Below are 26,005 nucleotides of genomic sequence, written 5' to 3' on the forward strand. Positions count from 1 at the left end.
TTATCACTAAATTAAACATGCTAAATGCATGCACTATTGTTATTGGCTTGTACCTATATTCATTGGTAGTTAACTATAAAAAAGGAAAAAGACTAGAACCTGATGATGATGTCTCTTTTATAATGTGCGAAGTAGATTCTGTTTTTACTGAACAAATAAAACTTTGTTCTCATCATGTTATTTTACATGTAAAATAGATGACTTGTCTCTGGAAAACAATATTCCAAAAATATATTCATTAGATTAATAAAATAATGCTAATTTAATTTTAATGGAAATAATCCCTTATTCTAAGCAAAGTCAAGGTTATATTAAGATTTTAGCATTTAGTATATCGATGGCATATTATTTCCACACAGAGGCATAGCACGTATTTTAACTCAAAAGTGAATAGGTGAATAATAGGAATACAGTGTGCAATATGTGTACTCTCTACATATGGATATGGATGTGGTTCTTGCCCAAAGGCTTTGCTGTCTGGTTATTTTTATCATTTATTTTTAGAAAATACGTGTTGAATTCTATATCATGAGTATAGTGAGAAATAGTGTCTTTGTTCCCACTTACATGTAATAAACCTTTACAGCCCGTCTTAGAGCAGTCGTATGTATACATCTAAAAAGTAGTTGATGGAGTAGCAGGGAAAATGTGTAGTTTAAGCAATAAAGTGTAATGATATTGTCTACTTGCCAGTTGCTTTTTGGAAAATAAACAAGCAAAATCATCTATGTGCCAAATTTGTATTCATTTAGAATAGATGAGCAATATTTATTTCTGTATTTTGGCTGATCAAAAACACTAGAATTCCTGCTCAACCGAACATAGCTGAGTCCAGAATGCATGAATATATTGCATATAAGTGCTGTAGATAAGGAAAAAGTGAGGTTGGTCTTCATGCAGGACAATAATTAAGCACAATGGAGCCAGGCATTAGCTGAATTTTTGAAACTGTAAGCCTGATGTGGCATTAGGAACAACAGCACTAGAGTTCACTAAAGTGAACTCCATTAAAAGGAGTATACACTGTGTCATCTTTCTGTGTTGCCCTTACATGAGCAACATCACTCATTTGTTCCTTAGAAACTTTATTTGCTAAGGAAATAAAGGAAATCTTCAGAAAAGGAATACTGATTGAAAAGGTTGGTAACTGACCACCCTGGTTCTTTAAAAATTATGTAAAATGGTATTTTTTTACTATGAATCATTGTTGATCTCAGAATGTAACATCTCAACTACAGTCATTATTGGTAATCATGATTTTAAAGAATTTTACTGAAAAACATAAACAAGTGGAACCTTTATTTCTTAGACAATCCCACGTCCCACGTCAAAGTAACATTAAAAGATTGTATGCCTTGAAAAAAATCGATAGGTACTACATTGGACAGCTATGACAGAACTTCAGCAAATTTAGCCTCCCTGCTAAAGCATTTCAATAAAGACAAGAGGAAATGGCCTCAAGTTGCACCAGGGGAGGTTTAGACTCGATACTAGGAAAAAATTTTACACGGAAAGGGTTATTAAGCATTGGAACAGGCTGCCCAGGGAAGTGGTTGAGGCACCATCCCTGGAGGTATTTAAAAGATGGGTAGACATAGTGCTTAGAGATATAGTTTAGTGATGGGTTTTGTCAGAGTTAGGCTGATGGTTGGAATGGTTGGACTAGATGATCTGAAAGGTCCCTTCCAACCTAGGCAATTCTATGATTATGTGATAGTCCAGTAACCACAAAAATCTATGGCATATCTGGATTTATTTAGAAGCATTTGGACTGCACAGTCCCTGGAGCAACCAGACTTCCTTCTGGCTTCAGCCTGCCTGGGAGACCCACAAGTCTGTGCCAAAATCAGAAGGCCTGTGATCTGATGGGCATGCTTGCTTCCTTCTGGCTTCATACTATGGCTCTGTGTGGCCAAGGACCCCTACACATAGAAGGCAACTCAAGAGTAGAAGTTATCTTTTTCTTCCTTGTAACTCCTTCCAAGCAGCCAGTGTCTGGGCTGCTATGGTGCCGATTACCCACCAAGGCTTTGTGCTTCCAACCATGTCATAGGCCAGTGACTACACATGAAATGGTCACCCTTACTGTTTGTTGCCCAGGCTCTGTCTCTCACTGTACAGATATTTGAGGTATATTTATGCCCTCCTGTCTGAGTGGCAATCAGGAAGTCCCTCTTGTAGTCTTTTTTCCCATGCATTCATTCTCCAGTTTTAGCATTTACTCAGCTCTTGACTTGGGTACCTAACAGCCATGAACCAAGTTTAAAGCCCTTCTTGTTAGATTAGCAGATCTGTTCTCTACAGATCTCTACACATTCGCTCCTTCTCACAGAAAGATTCATTGTAACTGATGATCATAAAAGCTGGTTTTGAAATTAATTGGCCTGTCATTGAGCATATTTGTAAAGTCTCTTCTCATTGTTAGACAGAATCCTACATCGGTCTTTGTTTTAGAGTACTGAAGCAACCTGTCCCTTATCCTCTCCCTGTTGTAAAAACTGATGGAAGATAAGCATGAAAGAAGCCTTTCTGTTTTTTCCATTAAGAGGTAATTGACCCAAGCCTTCAATACTAATTACCTTCTGTGGATTACAAGATGTGTGCTTAGTCATGGAGGATATTAATTGATGTGGATAGCAACAACAAAACAAAGAAAGAACTAAGTTCCTCAAGCCTCATATTATTAGTTAACTGCAGGATCATGCAGGGATGGAAGTGTCAAGAGTTTTGTAGATGGTAGTGAAAGGCCAACTACTGACCAGCTGAAAAGGCTGAAGTCTTGCCCCAGGGTAAATATAGGGACTTCATTTCATTCTGAAGGCCACAGTAGAAGGGCACTTACACACTCTAGCCAACACCTCCTGCTCCTAGATGCAGGCCCTCTTTTCCCATAGTTTAGCTTCCTGGGCTCTCTTTTTTCTACCACTCTGCCCTACCCAGCCTTCTTACTCCCCTTCAGGAATCTCAGTCCCCTGCAGTTTGTGCACAGACAAGGTTTCAGCTTTGTATCACTGATTTGCTGAGAAGAGGCAGAAATTTCATTAGCAAGAAGGAGAACTGCGGCCTGCTCTTAACCTTCCCCTTCTGCTTTTGGAGCAAAGAGGCTTGCTTACTTGTACATGAGCTACTCTGCTCAAGGGGACCCAGTGTGGAGGCATGAACAAGACAGGCAGAGAGCACGTGCTCAGGACTGCTCGTGACTGGTGTTAGAAGTATGTGATATAATGCTAATTAGTGCATAATGATATTAATATCATGTGATATTACCTGCATTTACAGTGTAGTGCTAGCATGGTAGCGTCATGCTGGCCACCACAAGTCAGCCCAAAGAAGCAGCTGGAACGTCCATTGGTTCCGCAGAATAGTTCCAATGGACCCTGTGATCAGGAGAGCGGGAGCTCCAGGATACTAAGACAGTCTGCTAAACAAGGAGGATAGATCAAAGCTGAATTATTTCTGGGAAACAGAAAACAGCTAATTCTTTATACTTTGACACGTCAGGCTTAAACGTCAGTCTACATCCCCATAATGTTCAGAATCTCCAAGGTCAGAACTGGAAAAACTTGTCTGGAACAGTGCAAGCCAAAGACAGTCACTATACCACATTTGCTAACGATTTGAATTTTCATACGTATATGAGCTGTGTAAATTAATGTGGCTTTTGGGGTGTAGCTGTACGATGGGAAAATATTTTAATGCATATCTTAAGGTTAATAACCTTGTAGATTCTCATCTACCTCTACTTACAATCCACAAGAGTTTTGTGATAAGCTAGTAGTAGAGCTAAGCCCAGAAAAATCTCATTTCCCATCAGTAAGGAAGATTTTTTTAAAATAACCTATTGCAAGTGTACAGGAAGCTTATTCTAAAGGCAAGAACGAAAAGGGACAGTGCTCTGTACTAGTGTTAATGAATGGAGATGGGCCTTTTCACAGAGGTGTCTGAGAACTTGTTCAAAGTCATTAAGTAAATGCCATAGGCAGGCTTTTAAATTTATACAGCAAAACCCAAACAAATTCTGTTGTAAAGAAAAAGCTATTAGTGTTTTGTAAGTATAAACCTTATATTTGAACTGTTTATCACAGTGAAAATGCAGCATATTCTGTTTGTCTAGTATTTGTCTGCAAATAATTTCCAAACCAGTTCTGCTATTTGCAAATATTGAATATTTGTAAAATACCCCAGGCTAATTATTTGTGAAAAGTTCATTTTAGTATTCACCATTTCTGGCTGAGCAATTAGATGCTCACCCATTGGGGGAATCTAATTTAATATGTTTTAAAAATTGCTTTGCTGAGTCAGAGCTCAGCTAGTATAACATTTTTAATTGGAAAATAATAGAGAATAAGTTATGACTGGTGCTTAATGCCACCTTATAATTACTGAATAAAATGTAGGGATATTTAAATGTCCTTCTAATTGAATATCAATCACTGAAATCGTTTTAAATGCCAAATAATATGATCTTTGAACACCAATGAGCAAAATAATTTATTCAGAAATAATATACATCTTTGTCATTGTTGAGCTGATTATAATACTAATGTGTACTAATAAATTAATTTAATTCCCAGCCCTTTCAAAACCCTGTATAAAATGTCATATCTGTAACTCTGAAATGCTTATTTTAGTAACTCTACAATTTTTTATTAATAGTGGAATGAGGAAACCTTTACAATTACTAAATACAGAAGTTTTATGTTATACTAAAACTCTTTAAAAAACAATTAAAAGGACAATTTTCAACTTAAGCAGGTTTATTAATGCTTTCAATCTCCTCTAGGCCATTCTTGCGTTAAAACCATTTTTTGGAATTTAAAGAAACTAACCAGATAGTAAACACGTAAACAAATGTCTAAGCATGAGGCAACACTGCAGCTTATGAAATATCAATGAAAGCAAAGAAATGGTCCCTTGGCAGAAAAAAAAATAGCGAAGATTTCATAAAGCGCAAGGGTATCATTTTTTCAGTGGCTGGTAAGGTGAGGTGAGGAAAGGCTGGAGACAGGTTCTGATGTTTACTCCTACTGAAGGCAGTGGGCTTTTTGCCATGAACCATGAATGTCATCAAGCTTTTTCATATTGCATCATCATCAGAAGCACTTTCGTGTGTCTTTAGAATCCGTCATATACCCAAGTTAGCTAGCCTTAAAACACGTGTAAAGAAGAAAATTAATTGACTTTTTACTATAAAGCTTATTGAGAAGTTTAAGCAGAACTTCTGCGTTGTGTTAGTAAAACAGAATTTTTTCTTTCTAACCTGAAAGGTGATCAAAGAATTGGTATATATATATCTACCAACATATAATTGGTGTATATATAGCACTGTCTAGCAAGTATCAGTGCTAATTAATGAGTGATAGTTATTACTTCTTCTTATTAAATTACATTAACTAACATAGTGCTGCACTGGCGTGTCACCCAAGTCTACAAATGAAAAAATGTTGCAAAATGAAAAAGACGGTCTACAAAGTTTAAATCAGATGGAGAGGTCAAGTAGGCAGATAGCTTTCTTGTAATTAGATTGCAATCACTAAACATTTAGGCACTGTTACCAGCACATTTGCTGGAAATTATGTCAGCAGTCATTAACTGGTCAGGTCTAACCAGTTTTCCAAAAGCTTTGAAACAGTCAGATTTGGCTTGCTTTGTTCTGTGTTTCATTTTGTAAGGGATGGTTTCCAAGAATATGATCTTTATTTTCTGGAAGAGTGACCCGAAATATAGAAGACCTCCAGTTAGCGTCTATAGCTGACAGATCTGATACTGACCTTCATTCAGAAGTTTTTGACAATTTTAAAATATAATAATACAAAGCAGTACCAGTGTTGCCAGCTTAATGTCTTCTCACAAAAACGTGTGTGATATATGATAAATGACAATAATGGTTGTTCTCTCAAAAATCATGCTTTTTTTCTTTTTTCCCCCCAGTCTAAAACATATATGTGCAGTTGGCAAGGGGATACCCTGTGTTTCACAGTCGACTTTGCTCTGGGATTTACCTGTTTTGACAGTAAAACAAAGGTAAGAGAAAAAGAAAAGAAAACACAGCTCTCTCTTGCTTTACTATTATTGACGTTACCATTAACTGATTTTTTATGTTGATCAGTAACAGTAATTTTTTACGTTGATGTCGAGTATTTCTTCCTCAAACATACTGTACTTTTTATTTATACAGCACTACTGAAATGTAGTCCGTTTGGGACTAGAAGGGCACAATTATGCTTGTGCCTTAACATGTAAAGATAAATTTTGGAGAAAGATATAAAAAAAGTAATTTCCTTTTCAAGTAATAAAAGCAAAGCAAGGTTATATTTAGCAGAGAACTTGGTTTCTTAGTCATGAAGAAACGCCAAGGTTTTTAAAAGATCATCAGTCATGAAAAAAATTGTGTCACCTGATCCTATTTGTTTTGAAACTATGGATATAAAATAGGATTAATTATTCTTCCATCATGAGAAATTTAGGCCATGTCTAAAATAAACAGAACAAGGGCAAATGCATTTCAAAGTCATAATCTATAAGATTAAATTCACTTATCTTGCAAAACAGAGTGGCTATATATAAAGTGCCTACAGGGGATGGTTTATGATACATGCCAGTTTCCAAGTCCTCTCTTTATATATTATTTAAAGTGATACTTTAAATTATTCTAAATGGACTCATACAATTGTTTGCCAGTAGAAGTAAACATACACACAGTATTTGTGCCTCCATAGAGCTGTCCTCTGAAATATGGTCTTCAACACCAAACTGAAAGGATTATTTTAATATATATTAAAGAAATTCAGTCAGTCATTCTGAGTTAAGAGGAGATAATACTGCATTTTGAAATATTGACACAGGATACAGTTTTTGTGTGTTGATATTTTGTGAGTTTTGGGCCAAAATGCACAAATCTTTGTGCAGAGAAGTAATGACCAAGATCATTATTTGAAAATTTGGACTAATTGCATTAAGTGTGCTATCCTATGAGGTGGCATAAAATTTCAGGAAATACGTTTCCTTAACCTGAGCCATAATTAAAATCCTGTTCCTACTGCATTCAGTAGAACCAAGATATCACCTATAGAAAGGATAGGACTTTGAGCCACAGTGCCTACCTTCAGTATTGATGAGGAGGAGGATTTAGATCAACCTTTCTTGCTTACCTAAACAGAAATACAGAATAAAGTCAGATAGATTGATTCTGTCATTAAACTGTAAAAATTCTGGAGAGCTCAAGGCATTTATTGTGTGAGAGATGGTGATGTCCTCTGCATCCTCAAGCCTGAGTAAGGCAGCAACGTGTGGCTTCCGCAATACTTCTTACTTCCCATAACTGTCAGCTGGAGCTGACTGTGTTGCCCAACACTCAGGGATTTTTCAGTATATTTCCTACCAACACTGAATAGATTGTTGAAGTGGTCAAGCAATTAACAGTTCATTAGGGACGCGGCAATTTTGCTGAAAAAAAACTTTTTTTTCCTTGGAGATAATGAATTTCAAATTAAAGTCACCTATTGATGCAAAGAATGGTCTTACACCGCAGCAGGTGTTCATACAGGCTTATTAAAATGAAGGCCAGTCCCCCGTCTGCCCTACAATTTTAAACCTGGATCTCAAATTCAGGCCAACCAGCTCATGTAGTCATTAAAACATGTTCTACATTACAGTCTGTAAAATAAAATTAAAAGGGCCTTCTTACTACAAGTGACAAAACAAAAAGAGAAAGAACTTCTGCTTAGGAGTTTAAGTGTCTTTTAGAAAGCTCTTCTCTAGAGCAGTTTTGGGGGATTCTTAAACTTACTTGAGAGAATTACTTCACTTCATACATGTTCTGTTCCACGGGTCATCATGGGCTTAACTCATTCAGCTTTTACCATTTTGGGCCCTTCACAGACATACTCTTGTGGCCTGCTGCTGCTTTATATCTGATTGTAGGGATTTTTTTTACTGCTTGGCTTAGTTGGTTCATCTTCCCTATCCTGTGCCTCCAGCTGCTCATCAAAGATGAAGGGATCCCAAAGTGTGCATTTTCTTCCACCTTCCAGAGCCATTTACTTCTTTTCCTTTCCACTCAGTGTCGACTATTGGAAGAGATGATGACTCCAGCAATGACAATTATTGCTAAATTGTTCCTTAGTTTTTGTGTTATCTCCACCCTAGCAGTTGTATTATATAGCGAACATTCCTCTAACCTATTTAGATCCAAACTCATTTAAGCTTTGAATACTTTTCACATGGTTTAATTAGGCCCTCTGGACCCAGTTAAAAATCTGTTCATGAATGTAAAGTTTAAGCACCATCACAATGCTGTAGCATAGTTGGGTTTTTCTTCATCTGTTATATTTATCTAAGGCAGTGACGTTTATTTCTGCGGGGAACCAGGAGATGGAATCAGGCTTTTTGTGCCTTCTGTAAACAATTATTTTTGTTTATAGGGCATTCCTTTTCAAAGGGTAGGGTTCTGAAGACCACTGGTCTACATGAAAAAATATTTTGCAATGAATTATATCGGAAAATGGAACATAGCAAACTTTTTTCTTTGTCTGCTTATGAAATAGCCTTCAAAATATTTAACTTGTGTTTCCTCAACAGCGTCCAGGGACTGAATCACATTTCAACATGTGCATAGAATTTTCGTTGAGATTACAGGCATTAAGGAAACATCAGTAGAAAGTCTGGATGCAAGTTGCTACCTTGTGTTTTTTTAAAATTATACATTTTCAGGCGATCAATAGAAATTCTTCAAATAAATATGGAAAATGACATTCGTTACAAAAATAATTTCCCAGTATTTGTTTTTAAAAAGTATCTCCATAACTATTAAAAAATACCTGTCCATCTAGGATTTGCCAACAGTAGTAAGATGCCATGCATAAACCTGTAGGAGACCAAGAAGCCTAGAATTCTTACGTATTTTACAAACTACTGTAGAGTATATTTTTTGCGGTTTGTGAGACTGCATTCAGTAATAACGCTTTTGCATTTCTATAGCTTTTATCTGAGGATTTCAAACCACGTTACACACATCAGTAATTTCAGCTTTGCAACATCTCTGTAAGACATTATTATCTGTGTTATGCAGATGAACCAGCTGAAATCTGAAAGATCGAGATACAGTGTGGAATAATGTTCATAGTGAAACTGATATAAATATCACCATGGATCTTTCCACAATTAAGATTTTGCCATGGATTTTGATATTATGTAGGCAACTGAAGCATTTACATTTCAGAGAATTTCGACATAGCTGTTTAATTAGTGAATATTAATATTGTATATTTTGCTTTCATATGTGATACCGAGATGCTAATTTTATTTGCTCTGCAACCAACCTGTTATCATGCGCTATGTTTACTGTGCTAATGCTTTATACTGATACATGAACATTGATCATCAGTCTATAGTTCTAGGTAAGGATATGTGTAACAGAGTCATTAATCAAATTTCTTTCTCTTTAGAATGTGCTGTGGAGGTTTAAGTTTTCTCAGCTCAAAGGCTCTTCAGATGATGGGAAAACAAAAGTAAAGCTGCTTTTTCAGAATCTAGACACCAAACAAATTGAGACAAAGGTAAGCAACATCCTCTTTCTCAGTTTAGTAAGAAATGGAATGGAATTACTATCAAGGCATCAAAAATTCCATTTACTACTGCACATGGAGATGGTGAACTCCACGTCACAGTTTGTCTTTTTTTTCCTATTCTCTAGAAACTCAAGAAACGGAAGTGAATGTAGTTATCATTGGATTTATTGCACTGTTTGTATAAGCCTATTACCGAATTGTTTTATGATGATGTTTTACAATTGCAGAAAGATGATTGCTGTGAAGTTGTTTAGCCAACCCATAATAAATATAATATCTAAAAACTGCTTTTAAAAAGGATAGAGGAAAAATAAAACTATTTAAATGTTAAATAAATTTTTAAGTTGCTATATAGTAGACTTAAAATTTTAAGCAAAAATTTTAAGTTAAAGTTTTAAGTTCAACTGGGATTTGGTGGACAAAAGCCAATGAAAACAAAAGAAAAATAACTGAAGATCTCTGAAAATTTTCAAATGCTCTCACTTGGGGTTGTATATTACCTATCCTCCTAATGTTTAATAACCTTCCTTGGTTATCATAAAGTTACAACAAATACAATATGTCTGTCTTTGTACATCTATATTAGTAAATTAGTATTTCATCAGCAACATAACTTGAGTTTTCTCTTGGCTCTACTGTAAAAGATATTATAATATCTGTTACAAAGGTATAATAGTATAACAACTTGAGAGGTCATTATAGTATTAGCAGGTCATTTCCACTTCCTTTCTCACAGTCCTGCTTGGAGACAGGAAAAGACAAATGTCATCATTTTATACATGATCATCTGTCACAGAGAGCTCACGTAACTTGTTCCAGGTCAGACAGGAGGATTGTACTGGTGCAAAACCCATAATCTGAATATCTGAATCTGTGTATTAAATGATTAGGTAATTCATCTGTGTGATTGGCCAAGGGCCCTCATTCCATGCTTGCAATGGAATTCCATTGCTTCAATACTGGATCATTCCTCTTTCTGTTGTGGCAAATAATCTGATTTCTTAAAATTTATTTTTTTTTATTTCTGTGCTCACTTCAATTGTTTTTAATTGGGTTTACTCGTATTGTACTCTTTAGATTAAAAAATTGTAAATTTTAGCGTTTTTATGAAAATTTGATTATCTGTAAAATAATGATAAAAATGAGTCCTAATGATAATTTTGTAGCAAGTTGTGTCCAGGAGACTGATTTTTTTAAAATACTAAAAATTATTCTTTTGCATCGCTCTAATGAAAACACCTTGTAGTTGGCAGAATTTTTGTCAATATTTGTGAGATACCTTGAAATTACCAGGTGGAAGATGATATATGATCGGTTCATAAAGAATTATAAGTGTGTATGCACCTAAATTTACATATGTGTTGTAACTTTTGAAAGAGCCTAGGAAAAGCTCATTAAAGGCCAGAGGAAAGGCTGATACTAAGTAGCTAAGGATTTATGAGGATTTCAGTGAGTATACCCTTTACCACTGCCTCTGCACAGTGCAGCGTACCCACCAGGATTTCACCTTAAATGGGTCTGGGATACAGCTGTGCAGCCTCTCCACTTCGGATAAGTGGCGTGTATATTCAGGTATATGCCCACCGCTTGAATGGTATTATTTCCTAGAGTTCAGAATTACAGACTAGTCGGGAAATAACAAACATTAATCCCATAGTGTAGTACAGTATCCGCCTCAGTTTATTGAACTGAAAGAGATTTCACTGAGCCAGATGGTGCCGTACGGTGAAATGCAGCCAATAATGAGAAACGGAAAATGTCATCAAATAATAGAAGTTTCATTTTTCCTGAGTAAATGAGCCACTACATGTGAAATAAAGCTTGATACAGATGACTTATGTTCACTTGGCAGTAAACAGTACAGTTAAGGTTGGAAAAGAATTTTCCAGATTATCTCTAATTTTATATGCTTATAAATTCTTAGGTAAAAAAAAAATCGCATTTGGGAATTTTATTTTCACATCTTGGTTACTACCTAGAGACGATGTTTTTTCTCCCATAAATTTTAAGCCAAGTGCTTCTTCCTGTGCAGTTCAGTTTTAGGTGAAGAACAATACATTTTTCCATTTAAAAAATTTTCTATTCGAAGGAGCTAATAAGGCCTAGATTCTTGTCAGTTATTTCTCCTTTAGTTCCTTTGTATTCCCTACAACGTCCCTTCATAGTTTCCCATTTCAGTACTTCCCTGAACTTACCCTGCCTTTAATACTTCCAGTAATAACTCCGCTTTGACTCCTTGAAGTCCCCCAAAAGTCATTGCAATGCATTCATACTACTGCCAAGTCCCAGCATATTTTTATCCAGCCTTACAATAGGGAAAAATTTGTTGCAGCTGGTTTGTGTGTATTACCAGGTTAGAAAACCCACATATAATGGGTAGCCAAGGGACCTCTGCCCCAGCTGCTGGTCAAGGCAGGGAAGGACGATGCTCTCCCTGCCTTCCCTTGCCTGCAGGGTGGTAACAGGACCTCCCAGTCCCTGCCAACAACGTGTGCCACACTTCTATAAATTCAGCTCCTCTGAAGGGTCCACCACTTCAACAAATAGGGCAGAAGTTACACACGTGCACAAATATGGGATTTTACCACTTCATTTCTGTAGGAAGTCAGACTTATTTTTTCAGAAAGCAGACTTAAAAATTCTGCAGCATAGCATGCAAATTGATCTGTATGAAGGAGTAGCTCTGCGACTATTTTGAAAGGGGGAGGAGAGTGGTTCATTATGAAGTATTCCTGGATTGTGGCATTATTGCAGAGTTTGTATGGGCTGTGGACTCTTCCTTGGATCAGCGGTTTGGAATTCTCTGAGCTGGAGATGCCTTTTTGTGGGGAGCTTTTAAACCTGTGTGCTCTTCAGCCAGATGGAGCATGTTGACTACACATGCAGCTCTTACACATAAGAATTTCATATGCAAAAAGATACTTGCTTTTGTCTTTTCTTAACTGTTACAACTAAAATAAAGACATGAAAACAAGAAAAAAAAAATCTCTGAATACTTTAATAGTAGGAGACAGCTGAAGGCATGAAGGCAAGTAATAATTCATAGTTTACTGTGGAAACTGAGGAAATAATAAATGAGAAGAATAGGTTACATACTTTTTTTTTTTGCTCCGGTTATTAAAAATATGACATTGCATCCCACATTACAGCTAAGATCAAGGGGTTATAAACACAAACCAGACCATGGAAGGATGGTGGCTGAAATATTTTTAAACGTTAGTTTTTGCAGCATTTAGGAACTAGTGGAAGTTAGGTTTGAGAAGTTCAGGTTGATGGGTAAGATTGCAGAGAAAGAAAACATAGCAGCTTTTTTTTTCGTTGGTTGGTTTTTTGTTTTTAAAAAAAGGGGATGAAGGAGAGACAAAGAGACTTACAGACCAGTCGGCCTAACTTTTTAAATAAATAATTTGTAATTATAGAGAGAATAATAAAGTGATTGATAGGAAACTATCAAGGTGGATTTTTGAGAAGAGACTATAGCAAAATTGCCTCATTTCCATTTTGTGACAGGCTAACTACTCTGGAGGGAACCAGTACGTGTGATCTGTCTTGAATTTGTTAAGGTTTAAACATAGTCCTACATGATATTCTCATAAATAATTTTGGTCAATGGTACCTAAGTTAAGTTACCATAAAAAAAGTTAAGAGTGATTGAAAAAGAAATTCTAAAAGAAGATTCCATCATTTGCTTGCAAAATTGAATAGTATAACGTACCCAAATTTGCCTGATCTAGATTCATACCTCTTTAATTTCCTGTCTGATGGAAGTTTGAAGCTGGAGCATGCACAGTGAAAATTATATCTTTATATAATATAAATTTTCCAAGTAAATTTTCCAATGAAAAATGCAAGCAGATTTCACAGGAATAGTAAAAAGCAACCGCCCGATGTAAAACTCATAGTCCTACCAAATTTCAGAGTCTCGGGAGTGAGTAAACCATTTTGGCTAAAATTTTCTTTTAAAAAGTAATCTGTTGAGGAAAACTCATATGGTAAATATCAGCCAAACTGTTTTATATTTGGCAAATTGTATATAGCTTGTGTACCAGAATACAGGATCCGGTACTGAGAAATTACAAGTAATCCTAATAATAGTAGATATTCTTAACCAACATGACATGTATCCAGCATTTTCAAAGTTGCTGTAAAAAATAAAAATTAAGATTACTACTTCCAGGATTGCATTGATGCTTTATCTCACTTAGCTAAACTATAGCTACCCGGAAGATAAGATTTCTTTTTCCAAGCATATTTTAATTGTGCATTTCCCTTTTCTACTCATCTTCTTCTTTTTTGTTCGTTTTGTACTCTGTGGAAAAGAAAAGATGGAATTATATTTTTAAAATTCATTCACCCTGGGAACGGAAAGAGAGTTTATTTATCTTTCTTTACTAAATTTGTTCCCTTACTAACTTGGCCACAAATATTTAATTCAAAAAGGAAAGAAAAGAAATCATAGTGTCGCTAGACGATCGTAAGCTGTATTGAAGCTTCAACTAAATGTTACTGGTCACATACACTTCTTTGTGACACATATACCTTAAGAGCCCTGCATGTTTAGCTGAGTGCATTCAGTATGCTTTCTTCACTGGCTTCAAGCCTCAATTCTTCTGTAATTTCAGAGTGGTAGCGTGATACAATGTGATCTGATTTTGCAATTAGACTCTGCAGCAGTTTTGCAGTAAATCCTATTCTCTTTAAAACAGGAGAACTTCAGGAGAGTGATCAAGGACAGGTCAGCAACTGTATTTCTTTCTTTAGGTTTACTGTATTCATCTGAGAGCGTATCTATGCCATATTAGTACTGTTGAGAGATATGGCAAATCAAGGAGAGTGCAAGCAAAGCTCTCTCTACAGCATCATTAACCTCTAGCATCAATAAACCATAACCTAGCACTCAATCCCTTCTATATTTTTATTAACGTGGGTCTTTTGTTGCTGCAGTCTGGCAGTTCACTACTGAACATCTTGAGAGCTTGAAAAACGTTTGCAAGACGATGGTAGATAAGAGTTAAGATTTTGCCTGTTTGTCCGTATTGGACAGTCTGATTGCTGTTGGAAATTTATTTTCATATTTGCTGGAATTGGTGAATTTAGTTGGCTGCTCTTAGACAAGCACCTCCAGAACGAGTTTTCAGATGAGTTTCTCGTGCATTAGCAAAGTTTGCATCTGCCAATGCAACATTTAAAAGTGTTTCAGATTTAGCAGTAGACAGTGGTATTTGCAGTCACTCGAGCTGAAAGTGAAGAGCCATCTGACTCTGCCAGATCCCTGTAGAACACTGTTAAAAGAGTTACGTACAATTGATAAATTGCAATTCATCTGGCACTGAATGTTGGCATCATAGATCTGGTTCTTACTCTTGCAGGGTAAGAGCACCATTTTAGCTCATCCTTCTGCTCTTTGTGCAAATGACAATCACAAAGTGGAGGCCAAATAAAAGCTTATAGCTGAAGAAGCTTTCATACCATAGCCAATAATTTATCTTTACATATTTATAAGAGTCTTAACAAGCTGTACAATACTAATACATTTGTTCTTCTCAACCATGATATGGCAGCCAAGCCCTGGTATACTTGCTGAGGTATAGAACTGAATTTAGAGTTGTTCCTGTTTTGACTTCCATGTGAACTGGAGCTAAAACCTAGATATTTTTATCTGTTCTTTTTTTTTTTACAAAAGATATGGTTATCATTTCAATCTGATTGAAAAAATATGCTGAAGAATACAGTAGTAATAGTTGTGCTCTTGTCAACAACTAATAAACACTGAGGCTTACCAATGTCCTTAAAGAAATCATGAAATGCACAGGGCACAAGAACACTGTCTGTCAGCGTCTCCATTTACCTGCCTTTTATGTGATACAGGCTCGTGTCTTGTTCAAATAGAGATTCAACAGCTCTCGGAAGTAATCAATAAAATTAAGTGTGTGTGTGGTAATGATGCAACAGGCCTGTCAAGCTCTTTATGATATGTAAGAAATCCAACTCTCATAGGTGGGTGGACGAAACAAGAACATATATTTTTCTTACTTGGCTGTGCACGTACAGTGATCGAGGTTAGTGCAGTGTGCACATCTTTTATATTCTCAGTACCAGCAGGCAGTTTTGCAGTCTTGTCCTCTCACTGTTTTAATCCAATCTTTTATGTTCTGCTCTTGCTGTCTTCCTTCTAGTGTTGTACTTAATCCACTTATTAAGAAACATTTAGTAAACTGAGATAGCTTTGGTTATTGAAACATGAGACATTGCATAGATTCTTCTATATATACCAAAAAATAAACTGATAATCTTAATTAAAGAAAAATGCAGCAATCACGGATAAGGCAAGCAACCATAAGGGTGGGTGGTGTTAGATGATACAGAGCAAATAAAATGATCAGTTACTCAGTCATCTGCCTGGCTGGGTATGGAGAGAAATGGTGCGTTAAAAAAAAAAAAAGAAAGAAAAATAAATTATCAGAGCAATGCATTAATGCATTATTTTGAAAGAAGTGCCATTGGTGTTATTTTCTAGGAAAAATTCCCATTGCATTCTAAACCTGAAGAGGCGAAATTTCCACCCTTAAAACCATATTCAAGATAGTCTCTTGCTAAGAGACATATTGTGTCCATGTCCTCTGACTATGCAACAGGAAGATGCTAGGTTACCTCTGATCGCTTATCTTGATAAACATGCATAGATTCAAAGTGCATCAAGCCAGAGTAGAGAAATTTAAAGCTTTGTGAAAGATTCTCTTCTCTCAGTTCATTTGCCTGCATTTGGTCAGTGTGTTAAGTGTCAGAACCCGAGCTGAAATTTTTGGATGATTTCAGTTGATTTTGGAGTGTGTTTTTATTTTAAATGTTATTGGTTTTAAAGATGGTAATTCAGGAGATGTAAACTTCTTTTACTTGAGCCGAGAACTGATATACTGAGGCCTGTAGTATTTCATATTGAGTTGTATTTCATTAATAATCATGAGTTTGTACTTCATTTTAATTTTATAAAACTTAGAAAATGAGAGTTAAATAATGGCACTATTTTTTTCTGAAAGGGTTTATATTAATTTTATATTAATATTTACAGTAGACATTATTGTCAATAAAATATATTTTAAGATACTTATTGCCATATTCGCTCCGTAACTATCAATCAAAATAGAAAAAGTAGGGGGGTTATGCCCCCAAAAAAAATCAGAATAAAGATTACAAGGGCTTAAATTCCTCAAACAATTTCAACGATCAGGCTTCATTTTTCTTTCATAATGAGATCTAATTTTGAGTATGAGGCCCAAATGATTACTTCAGCAACCAAATATCAGTTATTAAAAGTTACATAAGTGCTAAGGTTTGATACAAGTTCTGAAGAGATTTTTCATTTAGGATAATTATTGCTCAATTTGTTGACTAGCAAGTATGCAAACCCAGAAGTCTGAGAGAGTTTTGCCTCTTCTCTCAATGTTACCTTATTTTCTCCTTATTTAACTAGGTATGAATGATAATAAACAGCACATTCTGCTTATCGGTTATATTGGTTTATGCCCCTGTTTTTTTAATTAGGAGTGTTTTGTGTTTGCTATTCTTTTATAATCTTGAAGTGTCAGTTTGTAGTTTATAAAAGATATTAAATTATAATGATATGTTTTAAATTGCTTATTACTTCAACTGTTGGCATCAAAAATGGCTACGCATTGTTTTGGAATTCAGATATTTTTTTCTTGGAAAGTTGTAGGAAAACCAGCCAGTCATTTCAGAGAAGAATTTTTGAAGGAAGGGGAGAGTAATTTCATTGATGTTAACACATTCTCAAAGCTATTTATTTGTGAAATTCTTGTGTTTTGAGGTTCTGGAAGGATTTAAAATTTGTTTGTCTGATGATGACCCACCCAAGATGATGACAGACATCTAAAAATCTCTGCTTGCGTATTCTTTGCAGGACGTAGGGGCTGAAAGCATTGTTCTCTTAGGCTTCTGTGTACACTGAGCAAGCACTATAAGGAAGACAGCTTGCTGCCAGAACTTTCTCTCTTCCAAGGCTACCATGTCTAAGAAGGTCTTTCCCTGTAGTTTTTGTGGATGTTTCATAGAGGCTAAATTTGTAAGCCCTGTTACACCACGGGAGGAGCGTATATTGGGAGCTTGTTGAATATCATTCTATTACTCTTACTGTCCAGTAGTAATGCTTATTGTCACCTTATGCTGGAGAGAGTAGTCGGTAACAGAAAATTACATTTTTCTGGGAATAATAAATTTGGTTAATGGGAAATAAAATCCCTGAGACAGTAAACTATGTGTGCCTGAGATTGTAAAGAAACTGTGCCCCACAAATACTAGCGAACAATTTTAAGACAGTCATTACAGAATCATAGAATGGTTTGGGTTGGAAGGGACCTTAAAGATCATCTAGTTCCACCCCTGTGCCATGGGCAGGGACACCTCCCACTAGACCAGGCTGCTCAAAGCCCCATCCAGCCTGGCCTTGAACACTTCCAGGGATGGGGCAGCCACAGCTTCCCTGGGCAGCCTGTGCCAGTGCCTCCCCATCCTCACAGTAAATTCTTCCTGATATCCAATCTAAATCTACCCTCTTTCAGTTTGAAACCATTACCCCGTGTCCTATCATTACACTCCCTGATAAAGAGTCCCTCCCCATCCTTCCTGTAGGCCCCATTAGTAGTGGAACCACTCCTGCCTAGTAAATACATGGCCTCTGATGGCAAAATGGTGTGATGGTGAGCTTTTCCAGAGCAGTAACCTTGAATTCCAAACATTCTGTTTCTGGCAACTGTGTTGAGCAGATACCCTAAAATACTGTGATAGGAAAAGCAGAAGTCCAGTACTTTGCTTTTTGTTTAAAGGCAAACGTACGGAGTGTGCCGTGATAACCTACTATGTAGCCAACACATTGTTGAAAACAAATGTCTTCTCCCCAAACCAAAAACTGTCCCAAGTGTCCCTACAGTATATTTACCAACTGCAGACTTTACAAGTAGTAGTATCATGTAGATTGAACATGTTTCTTGTATTATATTTGTTGTCGTTGTATCAGAGTATCACTCCATTTCTGTCTGGGGAGAATGGGAAAAAGAAATTTAACTTGTGCACAGAAGATGAAATATGTTATAAAAAGGCAAGGGAATCTGAGGACTGGTTAGGAGTAACTCGTGCCTGCCTTTGTGAATCAGGGCATATGAATTTCATACCTAGCCATATTTCTATATGCAGGCTGTAGCGTGACTTTACCTTAGCGTCCACCCGGCCTCTGGCCTCCCAGCTTGCGTATCTGACTCTCTTCAGAGGCTGCCAAAGTATGTGTCCTCCTCACCCTCCCACACCACCACACCTCACTGGTGTGACTCACCCGTCACCCTGTGACTTGACACTGCATCATCCCCAAATATCCTTCTGTCGTGGTTTAGCCTCAGATGGCAACAAAGAACCACGTGCCGCTCGCACGTCCCTTCCTAATACAGGAAGGATCGTAAGAAAAGGCAAGACCCTTGGGTTGGGACAAAGGCAGTTTAACAGGACAGTAAAGGGAACAGGCAAACAACAACAACACGGACAGGGGAATATACAAACGCGATTACGGAACCGCCGCTCCCCGCCGCTCGCCGACCGGCCGGACCCGGGATGCCCCAACCCGCTTTTAAGCAGCAACTTCCTGCCCCCTCCCCCGGCAGCTCAGGGTGGGCGTGGCTCACATGGCATGGAATACCAGGAAAAGTTAACCCTATCCCCACCGGAACCAGGACACCTTCGCTTATCAAATACTTTAAAATACACTGCGATATTTGAAAGTTCTTGCAAGTTGAACACTTTCGTTGTCCAAGCTGAGTAAAATGTAAACAATGAAGTAGCACAGAGTGAAAACTAAATTGACATGCAGCACTGCCAGTGAACAAGGTACCGAAATACATCTTTTATTCTTGATACTTTTGACTTTACAGTTCCCTATGAAGATTCAAATTTTCATTTAAAGTCCATTGTTGTTTGCTGACTAGTCTGTTCTGTATTTATGTAATTTCTGTATTATAAAATATTTATAAACCTGAATATGTATTCACATTTTCTCTTTTTTTTTTTTTTTCTCTTACTTCCTCTTTCAGGAGCTTGAATTTCAGGATCTGACGGCAGTTTTACACTGTATTCACTCCTTTATAGCAGCAAAAGTGGCATCTGTGGATCCAGTATTCATAGACAGTCAGAGTATTGCAAGAAAATATATGTACAGTAACTGATATCAGATTATATGTTGTGACTATGGAAAATAAATTATTTTCTTAAAGAAAGTAGATATTTCATGCACAATATTGCAACTTTGTGATTTTATAAGAAGTCTATAGTTGTGTTATCTGTAACGTTAAAAGTTTTCACAATCCGTTAAACATTTTGAATCTATGAGTTAAGAAATATTAAGTCAAACTGAATCAGTTTGTCATCTTCAGCATTAATCTAAAATTCTAAGTGAATATTCATTCAATAATACTTGTGGTATCATTTTCATTTCTGCTGTCATGGTCATACATACTCCCCCTTATTAAATAGAAATGTGGAATAACGTTTGAAAAGTGTGTCCAAAATTTGGCTTCTAAGTCTGTTTAGAAAAGTGATGGGCACACAGAAAATTCCTACAGCCTTCACTGTAGAAAAGAGCAAGAATTACTGAAGACAACTGCCATAGGAATCGAACTTTATCTTGCTTCTGCATGTTTGAAAAATTATAGTTCCACAGTCCTGTAGTTCTTTCGAGGCCTGAGAGTTTAGCTCTGGCAAAACACTAATTACTCTATTTTATACCAAGGAAAAGACTTAAGCACACACTTGACTCTAAGCATATTAAGTAGCCCCAGTGTATGCACAAGGTGATATTAAGTATGTACTTAAATATTGTGGTAGATCAACTGAAGAGCTTTAGACTCTGCTAAGAAGCCTCACTATACGCACTCAGTTTTAGAAAACTTGCCATGGGGTTTTCTTATCTATTAATAAAGCTTCCATGAATCATTCATTTATTCATTCCTATATTGCCTTGATGCTATCCTTTGATGTGATGCTCTGTATGGTTGAGAACAGCTTCTCTAATAATTGTTTTGTTTGGAGGAGGATCCTCCCAGTATAGGGTGATCATAACAAAACATAAAGATTTTTCTGGGCCATCTACCTTTTTTTTCCTACAGCTCTAATCCTGACATATACACAAGTAAATTGTTTTTTGTCCTTGCTAAGGAATTACTATGGTTCTACTTTTGATGGACTCCTAACCTTCCTTCTGAAATCATCTTCTTATATGCACAGATAATACATCCTGCTATTGAAAAATTATATAAAAGGAAACCATTTTAGTCTTGGGGCATGTTCCCTGAAAGTAACACCAAATGTTGCGGGTTTCAGTGACAGGAGTCTCAGTTGTTCTCAAGAGCAGTTTTGAGGGAGCATCAGGCTTTTTTTTTTTTTTTTAAGAAAATAAAACAATCAAAAATCAAGCAAGAAGAACATCCTAAATAGATACAATGGATATGGAGCAAATTCATCAAAGTCCTCCCTAAATTTTCAGAGTCTAGTAACGCGTCCTGCTAAAGCAAAAGCCTAAAGCTACTGTATCGTAAGGAAAAGAGGTAGGTGCCTTTAAAAGCTCTCAGGTTGAGGAGGTTTTTTACATAACTTCAGTGCTTAAATTTAGTCAGGTTCCCTCTCTCCGGTCTTAAGGTAGTTAGCTGTCTTGGCAGGCTGCACAGGGCCTCAGGCACTTACTTTAAATGGATGCTTATCTGTCTGTCTAAAGCTTAGGCACTAATGAAGGAGGTGATTTGATCATATGGTAAGGATTACTTTATGGTAGGGATGATCCATAGAGAAATTCATTTCAGCAGTAGGGACTCTGCAATTCCAGTGTTGTTTACGGTTCTAATAGTTGTTTGCAAGAAGGTATAGTAGGAGCGCTAGCTCCTGTTAAAACAATGTTTAGCAGAGCTAAGAAATATTTTTATTAATTGTAAATAAATATTTATAGTCATTACGGTATTTTTAAACAAATAGCATCTCAATTTTATATTACATTTTTGCAAAAAAATCAACCAAAAATTATCTTTCTCAAACGTGCTTTTATTCAAGATGTTTCATTTAATTTTCAGCTTTCCATTTTATTTCCAGCTCTTTGTATTTACTGAGATTTTAACCTTCACAAATTATAGCATTAAAATTAGAATAGCATTCTTACAATCAATTCTCAGTTATTAGCATGAACAATTATAAATGTCAGCGTGTCTGTAGGATGAATAATGATGGAATCCTTCAATTTTGTTTTTCTGGTATTTTCTCATACACGAAGTTCAACACTAACATGGGACAGTAGAAAACTGTACCAGCTAGTACTGAACTCGTGCTACGTTCAAGCTTCTAGACTTGATGTTTTAAGTATCATGTGATTAAAAACACAAAGTATCTCCGTAAATACTGTAAATAAAAATTTAAAAGAACTTAAGCTTAGTTTCTTAAATAATCTTTAATTTCTGCCAAAAAGTTCTGCAATTCAAAATGAGCATTATTAATTTTTTTTATTTTTTTTTTGCAAGAGCAGCTGGATATTGCCCATTTTCATTAGCCACCTTCAGATTTTTTATATGAAGTTTCTTATACTGATTTGAAGTAATTTTGTTATTTGTTTCGTGGAATTTCTAAATTCTTTTAGTCTTTTGGTGAGCTACGTTCTCTACCAATTTTGCAAGGCAGTAGTTTTCTTCTGATACGTCCAAATCCCTCTTAGGGAATATTAGAGAAAAATTTCTTACAAATTCACCCTCTGGACTTTAGGCTTGTAATTTAGAAATAAGTCTCCAAATGTATTTTTAATGAGAGACCTGCAGATCCTTGTTAGCTCATTTGCTTTTTCCTTCCTTTCACATTCTGCCACAATCTCAAGGTGGGGACTAAAGGCCAGACTTCTAAGGAAGTTGCCGGAGCCTGTGAAAAGCTAGCGGACGGCTAGTTACTCACCTGTTACGTAGATTGTGTAGGACTTTCATAGCACCTTACTTTCCTTGTAATTCTCTTAATAGGGTAACATACCTCATGTGTGAAAATGTTGCGCTTCCAATTTGTTTGCTTGCTTATGTTCATTTGTTACATTTTTTTATTGTCAGTAAAGCATATTATTTTATCATTGCCTTCAGAATGTGTGTCATATAGCATGCATATATTTTTTCCCCATCAAAGTTCTTGAGTATTTGCACCACTTTTCAGCACACTGAAGACCTCAAAATAGTCGGACTCACAAACAGTAAATAGATCTGATGGAGGGTAGGTACCTTCCACAGTCACCCCTCAGGAATTGCACACTGAGGCAGAGGACAGTTGCTTTATGGTGAATGGGCAGCTGGAATGTCAAATATTTAATTGCTAATCAAAACAGCAAATAAATTTTAATATGCTTTGTTGCGTACTTGTGCTATATTGAGCTTTAGTCTTACTACCTCATTATTCAGTTGTGTATGGTTTTCCATTTTTTCTAGGGAGACAAAGTGGTACCAGAATTAAATAAGGGGTAGGAGGACAGAGGCATTTGCTTGCTACAGCAGTTCCATAGACATCAGGCTGGGGAAAGAAGCAAACATGAGAGTTAGAAATTTGTGCACGATCACAAAATCAAGACTTATGACAGGAAACAGAGTAAAAACAGGATAATTCCTACATGTCCAGATTATCTTTATGTCTTTAAAAAAAGACTTGGTTAAAAGGCTAAAAATAATCCCGTTTACAAGCATGATTTTGAGCAAATGAGTAGTACTGTTGATTTAAATCAGAGCAAGGCTCACCAGTGACATAAATTAAGGGGTGGTACAGCATGGACTTGGACACTGGACTTGAATCATATTGTTGATTCGTTAAAATAATTTCTGGCCTTTCTTGCTCTACGGTGATTAAAATCTGCAGAAAAAATCCTGTGCATAGTTGAGCTAGAGTCAGCTCAGGTCTGTTCCCAGAGAGTGGCTTGGTTGTGCTACCCTGTTTAAAACACGAGAGCATTTAATAGAGGGGATGTAGGCAGAACTTTCCCCGATGGTCTCAGGGACAGAAAACAGGCCCTGACAATTTTAGTTATAAATGTAGATGTTTCCAGAGAGTCTCACTGACTTTAGTGAGGTGTCCCAGACATGGGGGCAGGGCCTCATCTGCTGTATCTGACCTACATTATTTAATTTTATTTTTTCTTATAATCATAAAGCATAGAATTATAATATTGAGGCTGTGCTGATCCAAAGCTCAAGTTCTGGAAATCTGACTTAATTCTTTTCACATTAGGATCTTAGAAAAAGTATTTCAAAGTAATTTCCACCCTTGAGCCAGTAGGCCTGAAGCTTAAACAAGATTTTGGGGGCGGGGGGGAGGAGGGCTAAGCTCTGACAAACTTTGCAACCATAAATATAAAATCCCATCTTATATCTGAACTACATTAATTCATAAGCAACTTCAGACAAGGCATGCCTTTTTCACAAAACCTTTAATGTGTAGTCTGATCTTTGTAGTGGCATAAGCAGTATTTAAAAATGCCTGAATTTCTTTTTAAGTAGATTTCCATAAATACTTCTAAAATACTGTCAGTATTTTACGACACCTCCCCGCGTACCTGAATGTCTCCTCTGTCACACTGTTCAAAGTGGTGTGTGTGTAATGGCAATGCAATTTTTCTGTGTTTTGTTGACTGCCGTGGTTAATATTTGGTTTAATATCATTTTCTCATGTCCTCCAGTAAGCTTCCAAGGGCAGAGCGGGTGAACACGAGAAAGGAAACCCTTTCGTCCATGCTCTCATGAGAGGCGAGAGAAGTCAGTGGTGATTTCTGTCCCACTTTCCAATGCATGGGCAATGGACCAGAGCACTGCAAAAATGGAAGCAGGGGAGGGATAGACAGGCAGGCAGACTGTGCAACCTTAAAAGCCTCCTTTACTTAGGCGTGCAAGCTAAAAGTACCTATCACTCTTGGAATTTCATAGAGAAATTCTTCTTTCAGTGTAGTTCTCTAAATTGTTATTCATTGAGTTATGGCTGCTGAATAGGAAAATATTTCAAAGAAAATAATATAAAATATATCATGTAATCATGTACTTTATTTATTAACCTGTGGTTCAAAAACGTTTAAGTACTTTTGTGTTGAAGCATGTAGAGAAGCAATTATCTCATGTGAAGTAAAAGACCTTCTAGTAAATTTATTAGAAAGTACAAAAGGGATTTGTGTAGCATGCAAGATGAAATCGAAGATGTAGTTTAATCTGGTTCAACCAGAAAAACTCTACAAGTAAAATCTTTTCATTAAATTTGAAGTTATCAGATTCCATGGACTTGAGCCAAAATCCACTGCTGTTGTAAGTCCCAGTGGCTTAAAAGAGACTTAACCTGAAAAATGACAAGATACACAATTTTAAATAATCCACAGGAGAAGAAAAAAAACTCCTCTAATATTCCCTTGGTGCACAGCTGCCTACGCTGTCAGTAAAAGGCTTCATTCTTAACAGAAAAAAAAGCTGCTGACTTTTCAGTAAGGAATCAAGCTCAAACTATTTAGGCTGAAAGCTGTAATCTTCTATTTGGAAAGGCTGCCATGGTGCCGTGTAAGAGTTGCAGTAATGCAGGTATTCAGACCTCTAGTCTAGATGTATCGCAGGCTCTTGTTTTCAGTGCAAACCCACGATCTGTTGTGCAAGTCTACACTACATCAGGAGCTGTGAGTGGCAGAAGGGTCTCAGCTGTAGATCTGCAGGATTACCAGACAGCCAAGCAGGGGAGAGAAGTTAAACGTAAGGAGAAATTTGTTTTTCTTTCTTGGTTACCAATTATTCTTGGGACATTAGTTCTGTTATATTTCTAGGCTAGGTAGCTGCCAGGTTTTTACATGTCTCTAAATCCTCAAATAGGATGGAAACTTCATACTCAATGCTTATTAATGAATTAATGTGGAAATTAGGTGTACAGTCTGTGTTAGTCAGATGGTCTCAACTCTAATCGGTAGAAAGAGATTAGCTGTTCCAGGGAGTGTTTTACTCCCTCCTGCAATAGATGCCTAAAACCAGTGGATTGAATCACGTTCTGAAAAGGCAGTCATCTTTCTCCATCGACTAGCCTAGATTTTCCTATGCTATAGCATAGGGTTTTTTGACAGCTCAATTTCCTATAGATAGCATTAGTGTCAGATTTATATACTAACACAATAAAAAGTAGCAATCAATCATGTGCAATGTTGGAGGATTATGAGAATAAAATGAAACAATCCTGAAGTGAATTGAGCGTAAATCAGAAATTTGTCGTCCCCTTAAACAGGTAGGGGGAGGAGAAAAAGCCTTAGGCTATTTTTCCAGCTAGCAGCTACTACCTAGTGCTTAGTAGAACATATTTCTAAAATGAGGCAGTAGAAATTCTATTAATTTGTAGATGATTCTATGTCCGAGGGAATACACTGA

The 26,005-nt window shown here is 36.6% G+C and overlaps 1 protein-coding gene across 1 annotated transcript in view; it reads left to right on the forward strand.

Annotated features, from left to right (window-relative positions):
* Nucleotides 1–19,927, forward strand: part of SNTG2 (syntrophin gamma 2) — a 277,315-nt gene extending 257,388 nt beyond the window's left edge. The window contains exons 15-17 of the mRNA XM_074581725.1: nucleotides 5,932–6,024; nucleotides 9,447–9,557; nucleotides 19,661–19,927. Of these exons, the coding sequence (XP_074437826.1) occupies nucleotides 5,932–6,024; nucleotides 9,447–9,557; nucleotides 19,661–19,792 (336 nt within the window). The 3' untranslated portion in view covers nucleotides 19,793–19,927. The remainder of the gene's footprint in view (nucleotides 1–5,931; nucleotides 6,025–9,446; nucleotides 9,558–19,660) is intronic.
* The last annotated feature ends 6,078 nt before the right edge of the window (nucleotides 19,928–26,005 follow it).

The sequence above is a fragment of the Larus michahellis genome, chromosome 3, assembly GCF_964199755.1.
Source record: "Larus michahellis chromosome 3, bLarMic1.1, whole genome shotgun sequence".
NCBI classification, from domain to species: Eukaryota; Metazoa; Chordata; class Aves; order Charadriiformes; family Laridae; genus Larus; species Larus michahellis.